The sequence below is a fragment of the Silene latifolia genome, chromosome 5 (assembly GCF_048544455.1).
Source record: "Silene latifolia isolate original U9 population chromosome 5, ASM4854445v1, whole genome shotgun sequence".
Lineage (NCBI taxonomy): Eukaryota > Viridiplantae > Streptophyta > Magnoliopsida > Caryophyllales > Caryophyllaceae > Silene > Silene latifolia.
In genome coordinates, this window is record NC_133530.1 from 17,291,314 (window position 1) to 17,315,620 (window position 24,307).

The 24,307-nt window shown below is 41.0% G+C and overlaps 2 protein-coding genes across 2 annotated transcripts; both read left to right on the plus strand.

Moving 5' to 3' along the window:
- Positions 1 to 1,017: 1,017 nt before the first annotated feature.
- LOC141656901 (thioredoxin-like 1-1, chloroplastic) lies at positions 1,018 to 5,227 on the plus strand. The gene is made up of 4 exons (XM_074463987.1): positions 1,018 to 1,302; positions 3,220 to 3,396; positions 3,968 to 4,132; positions 4,601 to 5,227. Exons 1-4 carry the CDS (start codon positions 1,063 to 1,065, stop codon positions 4,877 to 4,879), a joined length of 861 nt encoding a protein of 286 aa, XP_074320088.1. The 5' UTR covers positions 1,018 to 1,062; the 3' UTR covers positions 4,880 to 5,227.
- A 13,768-nt stretch (positions 5,228 to 18,995) lies between these two features.
- LOC141656902 (uncharacterized) lies at positions 18,996 to 24,183 on the plus strand. Its single transcript, XM_074463988.1, has 7 exons — positions 18,996 to 19,502; positions 21,349 to 21,420; positions 21,537 to 21,604; positions 22,825 to 22,972; positions 23,083 to 23,166; positions 23,584 to 23,679; positions 23,785 to 24,183. Exons 1-7 carry the CDS (start codon positions 19,227 to 19,229, stop codon positions 23,788 to 23,790), a joined length of 750 nt encoding a protein of 249 aa, XP_074320089.1. The 5' UTR covers positions 18,996 to 19,226; the 3' UTR covers positions 23,791 to 24,183.
- The last annotated feature ends 124 nt before the right edge of the window (positions 24,184 to 24,307 follow it).

Sequence of the window (24,307 nt, forward strand, 5' to 3'; positions counted from 1 at the left end):
ATTAAGACAAATTGTCGCCAAAAATACGCACAAATTTCAAACAAAATACCCAAATTATAAGGGGATTTGTTCGAAATTTAAAGGATAAGCGATGACGCGGGTTTCGAAGAGCTTCAACAATAAATAGCCAACTTCTTTGTCCCTAATTACCATCGCCATAGCTTGATTATTACAATCTATTAAACAAAAACCAAATAAAACCCAGAAATTATTCAGCTGAACCATCTTAAAACCACATAAAATCTACAAATTTTCCCTCTTTTTATCAAATTAGGGTTAATTCCTCTTCTCTGAACCAGATTATGCCCCGCAGATTGAAGAGAATGAAAAGTTTTGATTTCCTAGTACTCTTTTAACAACCACTGTGGTAAAACTTAATTTTCATTACTTCTTTATTAAATTACCCATCTGGGTTTTTGGGATATTTTATGTTAGATTTAGATGGTAATTGGTATTAGTGATGTTATCATTTCAGTCTAATTTTGTGTTAAATTTAATGAGAGGAATAAATTAAGGAAATAAATAAGGTGAAAATGGGGAGAATTAAAGAACAAAATAAAAGAAAGAAGGGAAAGAAATGGAGAAGGCAGAACAAGAAATGAAAAAGGAAGCAGAAGATATGAATAAGAAACCAGAAAAATAGAAAAGAAATGGACCCCACATAATGACCTGTTTGGAAATGGGTGATATCAGGTAAATTATGTGATCAGTTCAATAGAAGTTAAATGACCTCAAAGATTGGATTTTTCCCAGTTAAACACGAGGATGGATTAATATGAGAAGAGGGAGTATAGGATAGATTATTCCCATGAAATAACCCTAATTAAAAAGGGAAAAAAAATTTGTAAACAAATAAATAAAACAGAAAGAGTATTCGTTATCAAAATTCTTCACTTAAAGTACGTCTTAAAAACCGCCAAAAAAACAAACTGTTTTAACAACTCCCAGGCCCCTCGACGAGTAACAATTTAAAAAGCGGGTAGCTTTTCCAGTTCATTCAACAAACCCCATTTCCTGCATCTTACTAAAAAATTTCTTTTCTTTGATTTAGTATACACATCAATGGCGGAAATTGCTAGCAAATCAGCCGTCTTTTCCCCAATTTCTCATCATCAAAATCATAACCATAAAAAATCCCAAATTTGTCCCATCTCATGTTCAATTGTTGTTAAAAATCAAAATAATTTTGTGGGTTTTTCATCACTCAAGACTGATTTTATAGGTTCAAGAATCGCTATTGTTCGAGATGATGATTATACTTGGTCTTATAAAAGAGGGAAATCTCAATCAATTGATGCGAAGGTTTGTGATTTTCAATTCAATTCAATTCAATTTTCCGTTTTTATTGTTGTAATTTATGCTCTTAACAGTTATTTTTTGTTCAATTGATTGATTGAAATTATTGCTACAGTAGAAGTTTAGAAATTAGTTTGTCCTCCCTCCGCCTCGATCAGTTGTTTACTCTTTTTATTCGTATAAGGTAAAGGTATGTTCTTTTTCTGGGGTTTCAAATGAATTTGTTACTAATGGCGAAACTAGGGGGCTAGCAGGGGCGGTTGCCCACTCGTTTATTGAAAAAATTGACAGTTTTAGGACAAAGATTCGATTTTTCTAACTAAAGTTTACCTCTAGTAGAAAATTATCGTGCACCAAACCAATGAGAATATTGGGTTTCTGATCATTTTCCGTAAATAACTAAGGAGAATTTATGTATAGACTTTTAATTGGTTAGGGACTTGAGGTGTATCACGTCATCATACACCGGGTGTACCTAAGAATTTTTTGGTTTGTCACCCGCTTTTGGTATTTTGATTATTGGTCTCCTCCAATTTACTTCTAGTCTAGATTATGAGAGTAATGAGAATGTATTTTAGTCTTTTAGCTATATTAGTGATGGTAACAAACTCTTGTTTAACATGGCAATATATGTCTTAAACTTTAATGGGTGAAGAATGGTAGATGAGACAAAGGGAGAATGTCTAGGGACTAACAAAAAGTTTGTTCTATATATGCAAATGGAGCATATTTGACCTGTTTTAATCTAAAGATGGATATTGCCGTCCTAAGAGAGACTTAATTGATACTCCCTCCTATTTCATTTGTTGTTCCCTTTCTTTTTGACATAAGAATTAAAGGAATCAATTTGGACCACGCAATACACATGACCTCACATTAAATTGATTTTAGACCACACAAAGTTATCCAAAAAAGGAAAGAGAGAACAACAATGAAATTGGATTGAAAGGGAAAGGGGAACATCATATGAAATAGGAGGGAGTAGTTATTTTGTATCTTTTAGAAATGGTTGATGATGTATGAACTTACCAAGAGATGGAGTTTTTTTGTAATGGTTTATTAACTTTAACAGTTCATGCATGAAGTAGTTATTTTGAGTTTAATTTGTTCATGCATTTGGTATTGATATTGTTATAACAGAAGCAAGAAAGAACTAATAAAAGAACAATAAAGAGACAAACGCACAGATTTACGTGGTTTACTAACGGTGTGTTAGCTACGTCCACAGGGCAGAAGGGAGAGAGTTTTATTGATATGTGAGGAGTTTTCAGATTACAGATTCAGACGGTATGACTGCTAGGTAAAGGCTTAGCGAGTTTATATAATACTCTCTAAGACCTAATACAAAATGACCTAATAAAGGCCCAAAACAGACCTAGCCCAATAACAGATACGGATACCGTTCACGTTTCGGGGACCACGTTGCGTCCCCGAACCCCTAAACCAGGGCGCTTCGCCCCTGACCCAGACTCGGACCCCCCGCATAGTCGTTCGAAGCGACGGTTAACAGAATCAAGGCACAAACCCAACATATATTTTTCTTTGTAGAAGGTAGTGATATTACTTGTGGATTCTTGAAGAATAATCTCTTTTCATTTTTGTTGTTCTCATTTGACTTTACTTGTCAATTGATGCCGATTGTGACTATTAATTTTCATCATGTAGGTAAAATTTAAATGTGAAATACACATGTTTGATTTTTTGAAATCCCTATTTTCACATTATGACTTTGAACAAAGTTGTAGGTAGTGTATATTAAAATCGTTTGACCAACAAAATCAAATGGCGATAATATGAATAGTTAGCGGTAGATTTAAATCGAACCTTTTTCATAAAAGCATGTGCCGAATGGATTCTTTAGTATATTATGTACTTTATTTGTGTTAGGTAGATTAGATGGTTTGAAGTGTTCATTGTTTACAGATGGGTCTTAGCATTGGTAAAGCGCAGAAATGGTGGGAGAAGGGACTTCAACCTAATATGAAAGAGATAACTTACGCGGAAGAACTAGTGAGCTCGTTGCTCAAAGCTGGAGATCAATTGGTTGTGGTCGACTTTTTCTCTCCTGGATGTGGAGGGTGCAAAGCTCTTCATCCTAAGGTATCATATTGCTTATCTATAGCGGAAGGAGAGGGGCGTGAAGGGGCCACGTCTCAGAAAAATAACTCGATAATTGCCCAGATTTCCTCGTCCTTTTATGACTCTTGCTTTTGTTTCTTAGTTGAATGTTACTCCTTCCATGTGTTGGATAGCCAAGCTATGACAACTTTGACCATTAGCTTTTCCATTTATATGTAGGAAATGCAAATTAAAAAATGTCAATTTGATTTATCAAAACAACTGTCTCAGCGATTACTTTTTCATAGTTGGTAGTTAATTTATATAGTGAGTAAATATCCCAAATGTTGATGCGAGGAGTTGAGTCATATGGGCAATATAAATAGGGAGTTGATATTTCCACGGCCATTCCCTTTAATGCCACGAAAATTAATGCAGCAAATGCAAGAGTCTGTCCTGGTCATGCAGAAATAGGTCTCGTGGCATTATGCCAATCCTATAAATAGGATGCAGGCTTAACTACTTGTAGAGTTATAGTCGGAGATTGATAAGTTGAGTGACTTGAGTCTCCGATAGTTATGTGTAAGTAATTGTCTTTTGTGATCTTCTGCAGGTATGTCAGTTGGCACAGATGAATCCTGATGTTCAGTTTCTCCATGTCAATTATGAGGAGCATAAATCAATGTGTTATAGCCTTAACGTCCACGTTCTTCCCTTCTTCCGATTTTACAGAGGTTCTGAAGGTCGCGTTTGTAGCTTCAGTTGTACCAATGCCACGGTGAGTCTGTGTTTCTCTGACTTATCTCCATTTTTATGCTGTTAAGATTTGCATTCGAGGTTCCTTTTGTTAAATTGATATGGAAAAAAATACGCTACTTATACTTGGTGAGAATTCGGTTAACGGAAATTCTTTATCGCGTTACTTTATTAAACTAGGAAATTGTTCTCCTCAAACCCTTCATCGAAATCTTAGAGATTTGTCATACGAAAAGAAAGTGAAAACTTAGATTTTTGCTTGACCCAGACAATCTAAATATTTAATTGGATTGAATCAACTTGTATGATTAGTACAGTCTACTGCTTTATACTTCCCTTTTCCCGTCATTGGTGAGATTGAGTATACCGCTGTTCCTGGTAACCTCGATCCAGTTTATTCCTAACATGTGCCACTGTCGAAAATAGCTGTTTTGATACTTGATAATGTCTGTCCCAATTTCAATTAATCTGATGATTCCTTTTATCACAGATTAAGAAGTTTAAGGATGCTCTCGCCAAGTATAGCGCGCCAAGGTGCAGTCTTGGCCCACCAAAGGGTCTAGAGGAGAAGGAACTTCTTGCTCTAGCTGCCAACAAAGATCTTTCCCTCACCTACACACCAAAGCCAGTCAATCGCGAACCCAATCCCGTATATCAGGAGGCAGAAGCAAAAGGCGCAGGCGAAGCCCCATCTCCGTGTAACCCATCAACCACCACGAACTCTTCTCGAGACAGCGAGGACAGAACCTTGGTCAGTGCCGGGAGATGAATTTTAGCGTCTCCAGTCTCCACCGCGAAACACAGTTAAATATATGTACAGTGATGTATACTTAGGTGTATGAAGTGAAGAAACTATAGCAGAGCAGTTCTTGGGGCGGTTTTTTGCAGCCCAAGAATGCCTGTCAAGATCGGGCGTCTAGATAATAAGCTGACTAGCTTGATCCCTGTACAAAAGGAAAAAACGTCGGTGAATGCTTAAACTGATAACTTGTTTAAATTCTGTTTGCTTGTTTTCTGCCTTGTGTGTAATATAAGTGATGCACATCAGGAAATGTGCTCTCTCGTTGTATCGGATGTTGTAATCGATAATAAATCCAGTAACTTGAATATATCATCACTCGGTCTGTCGATGTTTTCTGTGGTTTTAGCAGCTGTAGAATTGATATTAGAGACGGATTTTGTGTATTAGTCGATGTTTACAAGTGTTTTATATGGAGGACCCTGGACAGTACAAATTCCGTGTCAGGCTCTTGGACAACCGCCCTCAAATTGTAAAGAGGGCTATCTGATGACCCTTGTAAGCCTTGTTTCAAGTTCGAAACCCTTGATGATGTTCAGAATTACGCCTCCCTTGATGCTACTACTTTGTAGCGAACTATCTTTTCCGTAAATTCTCAAAAACATACAATTAATTAACAAAATGTGATCGGGTAGAAATTTATGATCACAAATCGGTTCAAGTAAGCTTTTTTTCCCAAGTTCGGAATAAACTCTAAGCCATTCGGGGTATGGTTACATAATATGGAGTATGTGAGTTGTGACAGTGTATGCATACAATCGTCTCATTAGCTTTTAAATACATTGAATGTTCGGGGTAGTCGTCCCGGCCTTTCCAAAATTATCATTGTCGACCTCTTTTCTTACGTTTGAAACTCTATCAAATCTAGTTTTAATCAGCCGAAAGATGGAGTTGCTATCGGTAAAGTGTTGTACTAATTTGACTATAAAAGTGAATAATTAACATGTAATAAAAAAAACAAAATCAATTAATTAAGAAGAACGCAATATATTTGGATGGCAACAATCGTGGAGAAATATTATTCTGACGGAGAATTTTAATGATGACATTGAATTAGTGGACAACTTGGTTGATGATCATTTGTTAATCTGAGAATTTGGAAGTGTTAATGCTTAAATTAATCACTTAGTTCAACTCTACATGTGAATCGAACATGTGTTTCATGGTACATCGAGCTGTCGACTTGAGGATTAAGATCCCGTTTTTTTGGAATTAAATTATTTATTTTAAGAAAATATGGTCTTTTAGAATGATGGCCATCGAATCGGATCAAATGGCGAATCAATGGCGGGTTGTGGCCCGAGCACATCCCAATGAGTGGCGGGCCGGGATGAACTTTTAGGGGGCGCTTTAATTTCTTTTTTATTGATAGAGCAGGTCAACTCCAGGGAAAGCTGGTACTGGCTCGGTCCAGTAGGGAACCCGGGCCGTGCTAAACCAGAGCTGAGGTTGGACGGGCCGACATTTTTTGGCTCAAAAATTGCGTGTCGGGTCGAGCTGGACCGCATCATTGGTCAGCTCTAGTTTTACTATCTTAGTCCATCGTGGTGGAGTGTCAAAGTGTTAAACTATATATCATTAAAATAATACTACTAATTATAAAATGATGTCATTTATTCTATTTAGATAATTTAGCCAATTATCATGTATAATACGTAATGTCACTCATGTCACCGTATATAAGATTGTCGTATACAAGTATTAGTGTTGTCGACAATCGACATACCTAACAAAAAAATCGAGTGTTTTTAAGATAAAATCGTAGGTGACGAGCTGACAACGTTTGGTGCGGACGCAATTGTTAAGATTATCCAAGTTGTCGCTCGCTCGCTCGCTCTTATCCATTCCAATAATTATTTGTTGTTTTCGTCTACTTGTAAACTTTGCATTCTATGACTATGACTTAAAATCATCCCTATCATTGGTGGATGGTGATTCAATATCTCATCATTTAGATTCTTCTTGATCTTTTTTATTTATGTTTTTTTTTTTAATAATTTTAGGAACATAATGTATTAGTTCCTCAAATTATTTGGATTTATACTAAATCATTTTCAAATACTTCGAAAATAAGAAGTCTTTTTTTATGTATGGTGATCATTAGGGTTGGTCAGACATAAAGGCCAACTCGGCCCGACTAACCCCCTATCTCAGGTCGGTTCTGGCCTCCCAAATCAAGCCCGACCCGCCCTCAACCCGGACTCGTCTTAAGCCTGCCCCTCGGATTGCTTTTTATCTAACCTGTACGGCATGCATGTAGCCCGCCCCTATCTCAGGCGGGTTTCGGGTTCACCAAGTAAAGCCCGGCCCGTCCTCAACCCAGCCCGCCCAATCTGTCCTGCCCGTTTAACCACCCTTAATGGTCATAGAGTCGAGGCAGGCTAGAAGTGGGGTTGGGTTGTGAAAGTGTGACCCGGGCCTAGTCCTTTGAAGGTGCGAGCTAGACCGGGTCACGCTCCTTTATGTCTAGTTCGGTCCCGACCCAGATAGTCATTTTACTTGTTTTATGGGTTCGAACGGGTTGGTCTATGAAAGGATGGCCCAACCTTGGTAGGGGGTAGGTTGTCATGTTGTGCCGGGTTGTCGAGCTGATAGAATTTGAGCCCGATGTGGGGGGCTAGGTTAGGCCAAGCTGGTCCGCCATGTTGTCAGGTCTACATCCATGTAAGGAACTCCATATACATTGATTTACAAATTAAAGAGTTTCTCTTGTAGAGAACCCATTTTATATATTAGAAAAAGGGGGAAACTACAAGATAATTGAAACTTTAAGAGCCTATTTAAAAGGTGGTAATGTGGTGTTATATAACAATCGTTGCTTATGATAGTATCGTTACAAAGTTGAGAGCTACAATTCAATTATCAAAATGATCAACAATCTCCTCCAAAACTTCATTGCAACAAACATAAAAATACCTATATTTTCTCCTTAATTTCTTGATTTCACTACTACTTAATGATTTGAAATTATATATGGACAACTAAATGAGAATATTGACCTTTACCACCAGTTGGTCTAAAAGGTGAGACGTTACTCTCTCATTGCTCTAGGGAGGCACTACTTACTACTTGAAGGCACACCCTACATGAATTGGTCAAAATTGTGAGCATCTTTGTTCAACTTTTTGTAGCACTTGTCACACCACTCCACTCATATTGTGATGATGTATATACAAAATTAATGATAATTAATGTGTGTAGTAGTGTACTAACTCTTGAAGATATTTTCAACTTTGATGACTCTCCAATGTTTGTACTCCTTTGTTTTTTTAATCACACTTTTCTCTTTTGAAATAAGGTACACTACATATTTTAATTTTACTAAAGTTTACTTTTGAGAACATTATGATCATTCATGAATCCATAATGCATTCATGAAACAAAGATTATGGAAAATTATCATTAACACATTCATAAATTATATAGCGTGCGATATTTAAAAATGTCATAAGCACTATCCTATGACGTTGTCAATTAAAGTTAGCGGACGTTTTTAGAACTTTATGTTTATTTATACTACTTTCATTTCATTCAATTCTATACATTTATCTATTTTGAACATTTCATTTAATTCTATACATTTTCTTTATAAGTAAGTTTTAAGACTAAAAAGTCTTCATCTCTCTTTCAGCTCCTTTCATACTATCCATCCAACCATAGCCAACACCAGTTTCCAATCCTAATCGCTACCACCTTACACGGCTACACCACTTCTTATCATTACAAGTTACAAGCTCCACCATCCTTAACCACCAAACACCCTCTCTTAGTTACACCAACTGGCGTGAAGGTTGGTGGGACTAGAAAGAGTTTGTGGTGATTTTGGATAAGATTAAGGTCAAGTTGTAAGAATATACTCCCTTCAAATTTCTCATTTTTTTTCCTCTTTTCTTTTTCATTCGAGTCACTTTTTCTTCTCTATTTCCTTTTTTGAATATGGGATTGTGTGTTTTGTGCGGCTGAAATTCAATTAAATTTGGGGTCATGTGTTTTGTGCGGTCTAAATTCCTTTTCTTAATTCTTGTGCACAAAAAAAAAGGGAAGAATTGAGAGACTTGGATAAAGTATAAAAGAATACTCCCTATCTTCTTAAAAAAAACTTGTATAAAAGGTAAATGCATAATAATAAATGGAAAGGAGTTAATATTTAACTATTTAAGTGTCACAAAATGTTATGTTTTTTAGTATTTTTGTTTTAAAGTAAAGAACAATTCATTAATAGAACGTCATACGACACTTATAAAGGATATGTATAATCGAAAACCAATATAATAATTTTCTTATAAACTAGGGATCTTAAAACATGATCTGACAATTTGGCTCGTCCTATTATCGTTATCTTCATGTAGTTTTTGAGAGGATCCTTCGTTATTATGAGATAAAATTTAATTCTGAATGCTTCCAAAGATCGTTGACAAATCACTTGTACCCTTTGAAAAAAACACTTCATGAACCATCAACGAACTACTTTTAACTATATTACTGATGGAACTAAACCCACGAATAAATGGAAAACTCCCGAAATAAGGGACTGAAAAACAATTCTCACCAAAAGGGAGACTTTTATTGAATAGAAAATAGATATGCATACTATTAATTGAAATATGAAACAATTTTGGTGCTTATCATCGATTGATAATCGATGGGAGCCCCGCGTTAATTGATGGAGGCTAGAGTTTCTAGAGAGAAAATGAAAGTGTTGTAACATTGTTTTTTTTTTTTTCATGTTTTTTATAGTATTTAAGACATCTTCTTTTGGACTATATTTTAGTTATATTTAAGTTAACTTCAATTCTATTTAATTTAACTCGTTTCAGCTCGATTTATTAGCTGAATTCAATCTGATGGGGCATATTCTGCACCGTTGACCAAGTCAACACACTGAGCAAGGTCAGAGACATCCACAGCAAAGTCAACATATCAGACAGCCTAGCCGACGCAATCCATCGGCTGTCACACGGGTCCGACCCGGCGCCAGCCAGCCGGACACATATCCGCGTACTCATATCCAAGACCCGTCGGCCGACCGCCATAGGTCCGTGGCCGAGGGTAGAACTGTCTTTCCACCGCTAGCCACTTGGCCACTTGGCACTACGTGACAAAAGGTGAAAGTCTATAAATACTCCTCAACCTTCATTGAGGAAAGGATCCCACAACTTAACCTAAATACACTATTCATCTGGTAATATCCTCTTTATCTCTCTACAATACATACCTAGCCAAGTAACACAATTTAATCCTTTAAGTTTACTGACTTGAGCGTCGGAGTGAGTACGCTTGGCACAAAGCCAAGCCCTCAGTTCGTTCATTGTTGCAGGAGAAGCCGAGAGGAACGATAGAGGCAAGAAGGGTTCAACTCAAGACATTATTCTACAAGCCACGGGTGGTAACGATATTTGCTCGGAATTACACCGGAACAATTGCGCCGTCTGTGGGAATTAAGACACTAGAAGCTAGTCACATTCATTCCCAAACAAAAAAAAAAAAAAAACAACAAAAACCCACCCAAAAAGCTAAGAAAATGTCGAAACAACAAGACGCAATCGTGACCGACGAAACCGCTTTCTACCAAGATGATGCTTTCAACAACTCGAGTCGTGCGCCCTCCACCGCGGAGTAACCCAACCGAGTTCGGGATGCCAATGATACCCGACGCGCGCCCGCCACCGACTGTGTCACCATCATGGGACATGTGGTTGACGTAAACCGAAAATGCCTGGACCTAATCGCACACGCCCGCTCACACCGTCACGCCGACAAGAGCGGCGGAAACCGGCCCAGAGACCAGGGCCCTAAACGTGACTCGAGAAATTTGAACGGAGCACTAGGGAGAAGCCGACCGGTCAAGACGCGGGGAGCCCAAAGTGGGCGCGATAGACCTAAGTCCTTCCCGCACTCGTGGGAGGACGGCGTCCCCGCCACACGAACGAGGCTTACCCCAAAGGAGCGGAGGAGTCCGACTCGGCGAGAGTTGGAGAAGAAGTCCGAGTCGAAGAAGGAGCCCTCCCGCTACGGGGGAGGAGCCAGGTTAGGGATGCGAGGAGCCGATCGCCGCGTGTCGTTCGACACGTGGTTAGGCGACCCCTCAACGCCCACGTCCTAGAAGTCCCGGTGCCGACTAAGCTCAAGTTGCCACCTCTGTCATACAAGGGAGATAGTGATCCAGCCGACCACGCTGAGGCTTTCGAGTCTTACATGTCGGTATGGGAGCTGCCCGATGAGGTCTGGTGCCGAATTTTCCCAACAACTTTGCATGGGATGGCTCAGAGCTGGTACAAAGGGCTTCCCGACGGCTCGGTGTACTATTACGCCGACCGAAGGACGCTTTCCTAGCCCAAGTATTCCCGCAACAAGAGAAGAGCCGTAGAGACATCTGACCTCCTGACTATCAGACATGAGGGAGGCGAGTCTCTCCGGAGCTATGTGAAGAGGTTTGATGGAAAGGTCCAGCAGATTCGAGAAATTAATCCCGAGTGGCGGCCTTGCGGCGATGAAGGGCCTCCCAAGGGGAGCCTTAAAAATGAGCTCATCAAGAGCGGAGGCCTGGGCTTGGACGCCGCCAGGAAGTTGGCCGACCAAGCCATCAAGGTGGAGGACTATCACAAGACACGGGTAGATCCCAACGAGGCCGAGCACTCGAAAAGAAGAGTCGCGGGAGGACAGCCAGACGAAAGACGCGTGACAACAACGGGTCGCGGTCCGATGAAAGACGCCGTGAGAATAATAGGTCACGGTCGGACAGATCCGACCGGAAACAGGACTCGGCGGGCGCCGGGTGGAATTCAGGAACGTACCACCAGAGGCGGTATAGCGATAAAACCCCTCTCGTCGTATCAGCCGCCGAGGTCTTCGCCCTGAGCAAAAACGAGGGCCAGAAGTGGGAGAGACCCCCAAGCCAAAAAGTGACGGTGACACGAGCCGATCTTTGTGAGTACCACGGCCACACCGGCCATTTAACCAACGACCGCCGCCATCCGAAGAATGCCATGAGGAACCGATCCAGGAAGGAAGCCTCGGCAAGTACGTTAAAAGGCCAAAAGACCGACGCGGCAGTTTAGATAAGAAGTCCGTCTTCGAGCGGATAGGAGTGATTCATGTTGTCATCGGGGGCAACGAAAACGGAGGGTCCGCTCATGGGCACAAACGACACCTGAACGAGCTATATCAGGCCATCAACTTTGTGCCCAACTCAGGGATCCCCTCTGCAAATATCCCCGATATGACTATTGGAAGAAAGGACTACGAAGGGGTCATCGCTCCTCACAGCGACCCGCTTGTAGTCAATTTGGACATATCCAACCACCTGGTCAAGAGGTGCCCGATTGACACGGCGTATACACGAACATCATGTTCGAGAGAGTGCTTTCTCGGCCTCGGCTGAAGATCAAGGACTTGAGCCCCGCACCAACCCCTATACGACTTCTCGGGGCCTACTGGTACCGCTGGGATCAATCAGACTCCCGGTGACGTTCGGCGAAAAGAATGCGGCTAAAAACGTCCTAGCTGAGTTCGTGGTCATCGACGGCTCGTCCGCCTACAACGTTCTCATAGGCCGGGTCACCCTGAGCGAGGCCGACGCAGTGATGTCCATCCGGGCCCTAACACTGATGTATGTCTCGGACCGGGGGGAAGCGCATAAGCTCGTCTCCAAAGACGAGAAGGATGAGGTGGTCAACGTCCGATATACCGCCCGAGGATGCAACATGCAATCCCTCAAAGAGGCGAAGAAGTCCGAAAAAGGAAAAAGTCCGTCCTTACAGCAGGAGGGCGACCTCATGGATACAACTAGTGGCTGACTGGGAAGGTGCGCCTGTGATGAGCCATTAGGGCATTGGTAATCTCGTGAAAATTTATGTAGCGGCGGAGGTGTCCAAAATAGCTGTGGACACCCCAACGCATGTTTTTACCTAATGAAAAACCATCCAAGCCTTCCATCAAAGTAAATTTTTCCCATCAGTTATTTAAAAGAAGCCGACGCGGCTCACATGCATCATACCGACAAGAGCGGCGATCAAGATCAAGAAACAGACGCCGGCTCACACTTGTCACACCGACAAGAGCGGCGGTCGCTATGAAGAAATGTCATTGTCGCAGTCACCCCAAGTAGTAGATGCCACTAGATCACCCCAAGAGGTAGACGCCGTCGCAGATCACTCCAAGTGGTAGACGCCACGTAACACGCTATCAAGAAATGACACCGGCTCACACTGTCACACCGACAAGAGCGGCGATCGCTATGAAGAAATACGCCGCCGCAGATCACCCCAAGTAGTAGACGCCACGGCAGTCACCCCAAGAGGTAGACGCGTCGCATACCCAAGTGGTAGACGCCACGTAACACGCTATCAAGAAATGACGCCGGCTCACACCGTCACACCGACAAGAGCGGCGATCGCTATGAAGAAATACAAAGCGCCGTCGTAGTCACCCCAAGTAGTAGACGCCACTATCACCCCAAGAGGTAGACGCCGTCGCAGTCACTCCAAGTGGTAGACGCCACGTAACACGCTATCAAGAAACAGACGCCGGCTCACACTGTCACACCGACAAGAGCGGCAGTCAGTATCAAGAAACAGACGCCGGCTCACACTGTCACACCGACAAGAGCGGCAGTCAGTATCAAGAAATAGACGCCGGCTCACACTGTCATACCGACAAGAGCGGCAGTCAGTAACATGGAGCACTCGCCGGCTGACACCGTCACACCGGCAAGAATGGCAATCACACTCAGGAAATAAACACCTCGACGGTCACGACCAGCGCAGTTGATACTCGCAAAGCGATCAAAACGCCTCAGAAGCGTTGCACAGCTGAGGAACGCACTCTAAGACTGCCTCGACCAGGCCAAGGCGGAAGCAGAGGAGGCGCCCAGTTAATAACATAAAAAAAAAAAATCAGACAAGGATGAGAAAAGACCTCGGCCAAGCCGGAGGCAGAGGAAACGAGCTCTTATTAAATATGTTTCAGCAAATTACAAAGAATACAGACAATGGCCGTCCCCATTGGGATGAGCCAAAACACAACCTGCCAAAGTTGTACAAACTACAAGGAAAGAAAAGCAAAAGTTACAAGTATATCATTTGAAGCGCCAAAAGATGGCAGAGAGGAAGGGTTTAGTATTTGGCCCCTGAACGGCTGAAACAGATCTGCTGTAAACTTGTTCTCATCAAGCAGCACATAGTAGTGTGTGAAGAGATAAGGCAATCCGAGACGCCAGGTGAGCCTGGTGACCGCCGCCCGTCTCCCTATGACTGTTGCTGCTTGCCATCAGCAGCGGTAGCCGCATCTTCTTCAAGGGGCAACCCAGCAGCTTTCCTAGCAGCCTCGGCCTTGGCCTCGGCATCATCAGCTGCCCTCATCCTCTCGGCTTCCACCTTGGCCGCCTTAGCCTTCTCAGCAAGAGCTGCTTTCTCCGCGGCCGCCTCCTTCTCCATCTTCGCCTTCACCGCCTCCTTGGCCTTCTCCGCCACGGCTTTCTCCTTAGCCTCGAGCTTATCATCAAGCAGCTCGTCAAATTGGCCCCACGGAAAGGAACCATCGAGAGGGAAAAGCTCCCCGATCACTTCCCTAGCAGACTTCTTCGGCCAAATCCCGGAATTCAAGCGCACGGTTGGGGGAGCATGACGGTTTGGAGCATCTCAATGTCCTCCTCCTTTTGCTTGATGATGGCCTCTTTGCCCCGAATCACCTCCACCGAGCCTTAAACAGGCCCCTGGATTCGTCCCTCTGTTGGAGATAGAGGTCGGCACGCCCGAACAAGGTTACATTTCTCCAAAGCTTCGCGGCTTCAGCTGCCGCGAGCCTCTGGTCTTGGCTCTCTCGCAAGGACCTCCTTTTCGGCGTCCTCCTTGAGTTTTCTCTCATCCAAGAGCGCCTTCTCAAGCATCTCCCTAAGCCTCTCGCTCATTAAGGAGATCCGGCTTCGCCGACGCAGACCACCGCTTAGTGGCATTACGCTCAAAAACAGCTTGAGCAACGGCCTTCTCCCCGCTCCACGAGACGAGCACCGGTAACCACGATCCACCTCGCCAGCTCCTTAATCGCCTTCGTACCTTCCTCTATAAGCTGGTAGACGGAAGCCTTCGGGATGAGGGACGGTGGTGACACTTTGACCACCGACCACTGAGGCTGCACCGAGAGAGGGAAGCCTTCTGGGATGAAGAGTTGACAGTGACGCCCTGATCACCGACCTGCGCAGAGATCCCCTCCACTTGCTGCCCAATGAGAGCGAAAGCCGGCAGCGGTTGATCTACAAAAATTTAATAAAGGCATCAGCATCAACATATTTCGACTAAATTTGAGCCACGGGATAGATAGGTACCATGTTTGGCCTTCTTGACCGGAGGAGGCACTTCCTTGCCGGCGGTAGAAGGCGTCCCTTTCCTCTTACGGATAAGGGGAGATCCCTCGCATCGAGTCCCCCCCCTCATCGGGAATATAAACAATCTCCACCTTCTTAAGGGAGGGGATGGGAGTTGGAACAGGTGTCGACGCGTTCTTGCCGAAAACTTTGTTTTCCGCGTCCGACGCACTACGCCGCTAACAACCCTCGCCTGCGCCTCCTCCTTGCTCAAGACCTTCCCATTTGTTCCATAAGATCATTCGGCGACGTCCCGTGGTCATGGGCTAGAGCCTTGGGATGCAAGTTAGCAACGGTTTTATCTTTGTGCAACCCCATTCTCCGAAGGATATCCTCAGATAGGTCCGGTCCAAAGTGGTCTGCAAAAGAAACAAAGCAAGAGTCAAGTAGAGGAAATAAATCGAGGTTCGAAAAGCGGGGAGCATTGAGAGCGGTGATGGGCCTCACACCGACCCCACTCACCCCGTGCTAGGGCCGGTATGAGGCCGACATAGCAAAGCGGCTCATCCTGAAGAATGATCTGCGTCTTGGGGAATCCATCTTTTCGGCATCCCACTCTTGTCCACCTCAAAGAGCCTCATTCCGACCTCTCATCCTCCTTGAGAACGACCCCGCTGGCATCCATTTTAAGATGCTTCCGAGTGACCCATCCGTCATGCTCCGCCCTAGTCTCACACCGCAAATTAACCTGGTCTTTGGAAGGAGCGGGGCAGCGGATAGTCATCCAAGCACTTTAACGTACACCCACCGACCTTGCCGGTCCTTGCAAGAAGAAAGTTTGTCAACAGAGACATAACCCGCTCCGTTTGCACATCGTACCATCCGACGCGCGAGAGATTGATGGTTTAAGATGATGAAGTCGGCGGAATAAATTCACCGTCGGAGCCTCTCCCTTAAAGAGACAAAGCCAGACAAAACCGATTATGGTTCTCATAGCCAGCGGGTGCAGTTGGGCAACGGCAACGTTCATGGCTCTAATTATGGCCATAACGTACCCATTCAGCGGAAACCGGAGCCCGTACTCCAAATGCCGCATGTATACGCCAGTATAGCCCGGCGGAGGACAACATACGGCCTGACCCTCCTCGGGGATAACAATTTTGTATCCCCTACCAAAGAAAAAATGGTCCTCGAAAAGTTTCCACGGAACAACGGCAAGCTTATGGGACCAAGCACGGTCAAGACGAACCTTACAGGCATCGCCGTGATCCATGACGCATCTTGTCTCCCTCATTAGGACGAGAACTTTCCGCATCATCACCAAAGTCATCACCAAAATCACCTAAAGAATCATCATCTTCCCATTCCTCCAGAATTTGAGGATCAACTTCGGGAGAAGGAGACCTAGGGCCCCCCGACGCAGGTGTACTAGTCCCGGCATCAGCAGAAGACATGTTCACAACAATTACTAACGAAATAAGAGATGAAAAAGTTCGTTTGTTTACCTTAAAAGAAAAAACACTCGCCGGATCAAAGACTCTGAAGATTGGAAGAAAAAGGAAGCCCTTGAAAGTTTAGAAAGATGAAGATTTTGGAGAAAATTTGAGAAAATGAAATTAGTGACCAAAATCACGAAAAAACTGCCCTATTTATAGGAAAAAGCCCATAAAGAAGAGCCAATCAGGGAACAGCCCATGAAGCGTCAGCCAATCAGCGAGCAGACACGTGTCGAGCATGCAACCACGGAATGTCAATCGTCGCAACAGTTAAACGTCAATCAATGCAACAGTGACCAAGCGTCTTCAACACGCCCATTCACATCTCTTCGACTATTCATCTTCCTCAACAAATTCCTAGGTATCTAGTCTCCGCCGGCCACCTGATCAACCAAGCTAGGAAGCACCGGCCGGGGGCAATCAAAATCAACCGGCACTCTCAGCCCTGGTCTCGGCCAGCGTCATGTTCTTTTCCACATCGGATGCCCTTTACGCATCCATGTGGAGGGGGGATATGGTATATGGTACGGCCTAACAAGAGCCACGCCGATGCACAAGAAGAAGCCGATACAGAAAAATTTGTGAAAATTACTCGTGCAGAATATATGCTCAAAGATACATCGGAGCCCATACCACGGCATAGACTACGCTGGGGCAAATTGATGGGGCATATTCTGCACCGTTGACCAAGTCAACACACCGAGCAAGGTCGAGACATCCACAAAGAAAGTCAACATATCGAACTGACCTAGCCGACGCAATCCATCTACTCACACTGGTCCCGCCCGGGCGCGCCTAGCCAATGGGACACATATCCGCGTACTCATATCCAAGACCCGTCACGCCCGCCATAGGTCCATCGGCCGAGGGTAGAACGGTCTTTCCACCTGCTAGCCACTTGGCCACTTGGCCACTACGTGACAAAAGGTGAAAGTCTATAAATACTCCTCAACCTTCATTGAGAAAAGGATCCCACAACTTAACCTAAATACACTATTCATCTGGTAATATCCTCTTTATCTCTCTACAATACATACCTAGCCAAGTAACACAATTTAATCCTTTAAGTTTACTGACTTGAGCGTCGGAGTGAGTACGCTTGGCACAAAGCCAAGCCCTCAGTTCGTTCATTGTTGCAGGAGAAGCCGAGAGGAACGATAGAGGCAAGAAGGGTTCAACTCAAGACATTATTCTACAAGCCACGGGTGGTAACGATACTTGCTCTGGAATTACACCCGGAACACAATCATATTCAAACAATTTTGAATCAACAAAAGACAATCAATGCCCTATTTTTTTGAACTTTATTTTTCTCAAAATGTATGGACTGAATTTATATAATTTAAATTGAACTTATAAGAGGTTTTTTTTTTTTTTTTGAATTGAACGTATATAATCTTTTTTTTTTTGAGTTAAATTTATATAGTTATATGATCTAAATTTTTCTGAACTTAACTTGTAAGATCTGAACTTACCGAAAATTAGGTATGAAATTAAACTAAACTTTTTTTAATTAGCCTTATAGAATCTGAACTATTCTAAACTGAATTTACAGGAACTGAACTTACAGGAAATTGGGTATGAATATTATTCTAAGTTAAGATTATTGGTAGTCTTGAGACAAGATTTTGGCACGTTTTCAGACAAGACTCGCTCAAGACTACCAATAATCTATCAAATTCTTACAAAGTCTTAAGTTGAGTATTGGACAATAATCTATCAAATTCTTAACAAAGTCTTATGTTGAGTCTTCGATTTCCAAGACTCAACTTAAGACTTTGGATGAGTCTTGACTCCGCTTTCAAAAGAAATTATCCAATGAGTTGATCTCGTGTGTCATTTCTTTTTGTTCCTTTTTTTTTTAAAGTTTGTGAAAAAAAAAGTGAAATGGAAAAGTAGAGTTTAGGGTGAGTCTGACTAATAATGTATAGAATCTGAGCTAAGTCTGAACAATAAAAAAATAATAAAAATTAGTAAAAAACTGATGTGGCACAATCTTACGACTTTGGTGAGTCTTATCAATAATCATACCCTAAACTTTACTGAATTGAACTTATACAATCCGAATTTTTTAAAACTGAATCGACCTCAACTTAGAAAAAATCACTTTAATTTTAAAAAAACATGACCTAAATGTCACAAAAGACATTGTTTATGTGATGATTCATTGATTCCATAGACAATAGTGCTACAAAACTTTAAACTCCAACCGTGAAATATTGAAATGTTAACATTTTAAATATCAATAACATTTTAATTTTAATAAGATAATAATGACAATAATAGAAGTAGACATATAGACATAGTCCAAAACCACTCCCACCCACTTTCGTAAATTCCGCCCCACAAACCCACATACACACAAACACACATAAACACACTCTCCCACTTCCCTTCTTTTCATACAAATTCATATAAAATTCACTCATTTCATCAATTTTCCTCCAATACCCATTTCTCATTTCCCTCTCTTTTTCTCATTTTTATCACAAAGTTTCAAACTTTGCTTAATTTTATTATCATGGTTAATGATTTTATGGTTTGTGTTGATCGTATTATTGCTTCAGCTTGCTTGCATCCTACTGATGAACTTAAATTAAATTCTGGGAATTTTCAGCTTGTTAATGATGATGATCGAGCTAAAAATTTGGATAATAATGGTGATAATGGTAGTATTTGTTCATCATCATCGTCTTGTGGAATAGTTCAGAAAGAGGTGAAAGAATGTAGAATTTGTCAGGAAGAAGATGATGATGTTAATTTGGAATCTCCTTGTTCTTGTAATGGCACTTTAAAGGTTTTTTCTTTTTCTTCTCCCTTTTAATTCTTCTTAATTAAGTTGGGAGTTCTTTTGTTTGTCCATAATTATTGTGTAAGACCGTTATACAGTAAAAATGTTGAAGGTATTGTTTGTGTTAGACCATCTTATTTGAGTTATTTCTATAGTTTGTGTTTGTTGAAGGTATTGTTTGTGTTGATTGCTTATGTGGGTATTTTGCAAAAATGTTGAGATTGTAATTTTCTGGCATGTGGGTATTTTATTTATTTATTTTTTTTTTAAAAAAAATTGAGTGTTTAGTGATTTTTCTGAAATGGGTTTTATTTTTCAATTTCTGGGGATTTTATTTTTATATTATTGATTGTTGTTTATGCGAGAATTTACACAAATTATAGAATAACAAGGTCTCACATTCATTTTTATAAAAAAGTGGTAATAAATAAGTTATTTTTTTTTACATTGTGAGACCGTCTCACAGTATGAGACCGTCCCACGACTCACAATATGAGACCATCTCACGTAATAATTACTGGAGAATTTATGTAGTAAAACAGCTGAAACAAATGTGGAGCATTAAAGATGGGATTAATTAAGCTATTAGATTGAAAAAAAAGGAGTAATCAATTTATTTGTTTGGCTTTTTCTGGGTGTGGATTAGATTAGAAACATTATCTTACAGATATGGTTAATTCTATTTATTAATTTTAATTGATTTTTTAAGGGAAGATTGTGTTCACTAAATTATGTATATGAAAGGTAGCTTTCAAAGTGGATTAAATTGGTATAGTAGTTGTGTTTTGTTTGTGGATAGGTTTACCAATTCCCATCAATTATTTTGCTGGTAGGTTTGGTTGTTCTGTTGAATTTTCTTCTAAGTATTGTTGTACTTTGTAGTTACAAGTTACAACTTGATTGTCCCATTTGAGTTTGGTCCCCAAAAAATCTCAAATTTGCGAACACATTTTCAGTTATGTGACTCATAAATAAGAATTTGTGGATGGTTAGTTTTTATCATAAAATGGCTACATTTCCTGTGTCACAATTTCTGACCCGTCACATGAGAGATCAACTGATTTGCAAATACTCCCTCGGTTTTGCTCATTTATTTACCGTTTGTTTTTAGTACAACGACTAAGAAGAGAGGGAGAGAACCATTTCTTGCTAATAGCTATTGGTTTTGGATGAGTATATTTATGCTGGTTGATGCTTAATTTCGTCATAAAAACACATTTTCAATTCTTTAAATAGAAAGTTAAGCAAATGAGACACTCTAATATTGAATCTCTAAACAAATAAACGAGATGAAATGAGTGTTTACCAATTTTATCTTATAAAGCTATCTGTTTTCAAAGAAACTAAGTGAAAAAGTTGTTTAATTTTCACCAAGAAATCGAATGGAGAAGACAATGTCACATTTACATATTCACTCAACCCTTATTGAATTGCGAATGTGCTAGAGCTTAGAGCGCTATGATGTTTATAATAAATACATATTCTGATATTCATATGGAGTTAGGCAACCTTGGACAATAAGATGGGAAAAATGTAGTACTAAAAAATAGTTCTTTCAATGTCTACAGTCTCATTGCCTCATCCGTATCGTAGTGCTATTGTTGTATGCTTTGCTACTGTCCTTGGTTAATGACTGATTTCCTTCATGTAGTCATATAGTAGCTAATTAAGTTGCTTAAGGCATAATTTTTTTCACGAGGCCTCAGTGTTGCATTTTTGTTCTTTGTTCATGCGGAAATATCTGTCTGTAAAACACAAACTGTGTACCTGTATATGATTATCATCATCTTTAGTCGTGAGCACTTATGGTAATATGTACATTGTACTAAAATAAACTTACATTCGTGAACAGTTTGCTCATAGGAAATGCATTCAGAAATGGTGCAACAAAAAAGGCGATATCACCTGTGAGATATGCAACCAGGTCAGAATCATATACCCTGTATCATTTTCCTTCTGCGGTTGTTTTTGTAGAAAAAAAATCCAGACAATCAAGTGTGTGATTAATGTTTTTCTTAGTCAAATTATCTGATTTTGTAGGTCTTTACACCCAATTATTCAGTTCCCCCACCAAGATCCAGTCCCGATGTCATGGCAGTTGATTTAAGGTAATTTCTTATGGAGGCTCAAGTCTCTGATGACAAATTCTTCTCGTATTCGCTATGGTTGTTGAAACTTAGAAGTTGAAATACGGAGTAGTATAACTTTAATGCTGGGTGAAGGCTTGAGAATTTGTCTTACCCTGATGTGTGCGTGTCCTCCACTTGATACATGGACATGTTGTGGCATTTCGCCACCTCAATTTAAACCAAAAGCATTAGCTCTTCATTTAATAGCCAAGTATGACGCTTGGACATGTTCCCGTGTCGGATTCTTCCAACCAAATTTGAGTAACATAGTCCCGAATTCTAGCAAGGCTTGCGGGACCGGGTAGATCTTTTCATTGTATATGAGCTGGATGTACTACTTGCGATACAACTTCAAAAGAAGTTGTCTGTATATCTATGTTGAAACACCAAGCTTTCGCCCTGCAAGAGTTATAACCTGTGAGAAACCGGGGATAGAGTGCTATGAAGTATAAGTTGGTAATTTCGCAAGATATGTGATATGTTTGCATGTAGATGATAATAGTCTAGACAAGCCTAAATGTGAATCCAAAAATTACCTGGTGATTGTGTTACTGCCTAAAATCTTGAAATCTAGAATTAAATTCTTACGAAGATGCAAGAAGTTAATGTACACCGGCTTCATGGAATCATTGAAGTCATATTCTTGTATGTTTATGCTATTTAAAACATCCAGACTGTAGAGTCCTGCAGAATAACTGCTTACTGCTAAGTGATAAGTCTCAAAGTGCTGTGAAAATTGGCTAGGGAGTATGACCTTTTGGTTTCAGTTGCATTTTTCGATACCAATGTTTGGTAGAGATTGTCTATTTCTAAGTTGTTTGAACTGGAAGATGCCTTGGACAAGATACCCTGAAGTATTCTGTTCACACTATTTCATAATCAAGCGGCCACATCGATTTCGTCTTTTTCACACTGGTTGTCTTTTATTTTCGCTTGACGTGTATCACCGCCAATATTATTTAGCTTGCCCTTCCTCACACTTGATTTATTAATGATATGCTTATTAAGGTAACTACATCATACCTTTGAGTAAACAACACGCGACTTTTAACTTTGAACTAATACCTGTGTAAAACCACCGTAAAGTATCTTTGTTTAAATCATGGCCAATTGGCCATAGTGTACTGTTGATCACTTTGTAAGTACTGTCAATGATCTCTCGTCATTCTCTGAGTAATTTATTTTATATATTGTTGCAGACAAGCATGGGGTCATCCTTACGGGTTCCACGATCACAATCTGTTGGCTTTAGCTGAGGCTGAGCGTCGTTTACTGGAATCTGAATATGACGATTATGCAGTTGCAACTGCTGGCAATGTCACATGTTTACGCTCAATTGCTATCATTGTATGACTTCTTTCTAGTTTCTACGATTGGTTATTTCGTATGAACTGTTTTGATTGAATTTTGTGTTTTATATCCTCCGAAGCTTACGGTCTGATGTATGAATTTTTCAGTTGATGTTTATCTTGATGATCCACCAAGTGCTGATGATCACTAGAGATTTCGGGCTTATGGAGGGGTATTCGGCATTTCTCAACGTAAGTTTGGCATCAACTCTTCATTATGTTGAGTTGTTTACGTATTTCTTTGTGGCGTCTTATTCAATTGTTGAAGTTTCCATTTTGATCAAGTTTTGTGATGTACAATGACCTACTGGCCCTCCGTTTGCTTTCTCTCTTTCGTCTTTGGACAAAAAGTCACGGTAGAGACAGCGTGTATTGTATTGATATATCTGGTTTTCCTTCTTTAATGTTTCTTCAGCAAAATGCCATCAAAACATGGGGTTTTTGCTGATGTTTTCAATGACGTCGACCATCGTAAATTGTAGAATTCTATGGTTGTAAAGCGGACATTAATACATCACTGGTTTTGTTTTCTTCCCTATGCGAGGCAGACCCGCTGGTTTGGAAGGTTTTACTGAATCAACAGACTAATCTTTGTTTCTGTTAATGCAGTTTCAGGTTTCCCTCCTGCAACTTGCGGGATTTCTTCTTCCATGCTACGTCTTGGCTCGCTCATGGTATATTTTACATACCAGACGGAGACGACAGGTTAGTTTTGCATCATTCTCCGGATTTTCAAGGGTTTTTGAAATTCAATTTAAATTGTGAAATCACTGGACAGAAACTAATCAACATTTGGTTTCTGGTTTCTAGGGCTAAATCGTTGATTCTTAATCAAATTAACCAACCAATCCGCCACATTAATCTTTCAGAAGACTCAAAGAGTCCAGAGGGTATCAACTGGAGACGACTACTCGTTTCTCCAGCTAGCGCGATTTAGATGTTTCAAATTATGCATTGTAGAGGAAAAAGTGCGAAAATTGTAAATGAAAAAATAGTGTCCTTTTATCACTTGCTGCTCTCGCTTTGGGTTCATTTACGACCCCATGATTCATGAGAAGCGAGATTCAGACTCGGGTTTAACAGTAAATGTATTTGAGCTGTGAATTGATGGTATGGATCGGCAAAGTCAGTTGTAGCCATATAAGACTGATTCGGGGTGTAAGAAATGTTCTTAGCCTGCGATTATTGCTCGTTGCTGCTTCTTTTTTCGACATCAAGTTCAATTTTATTGTTAGTAATTCACATGACATCTACAAAAAGATATTAAAATTGAAAGCATACCATCTATGAATATAAAAAAGGGTTATTTCATAATAATAATCCATCATATTGG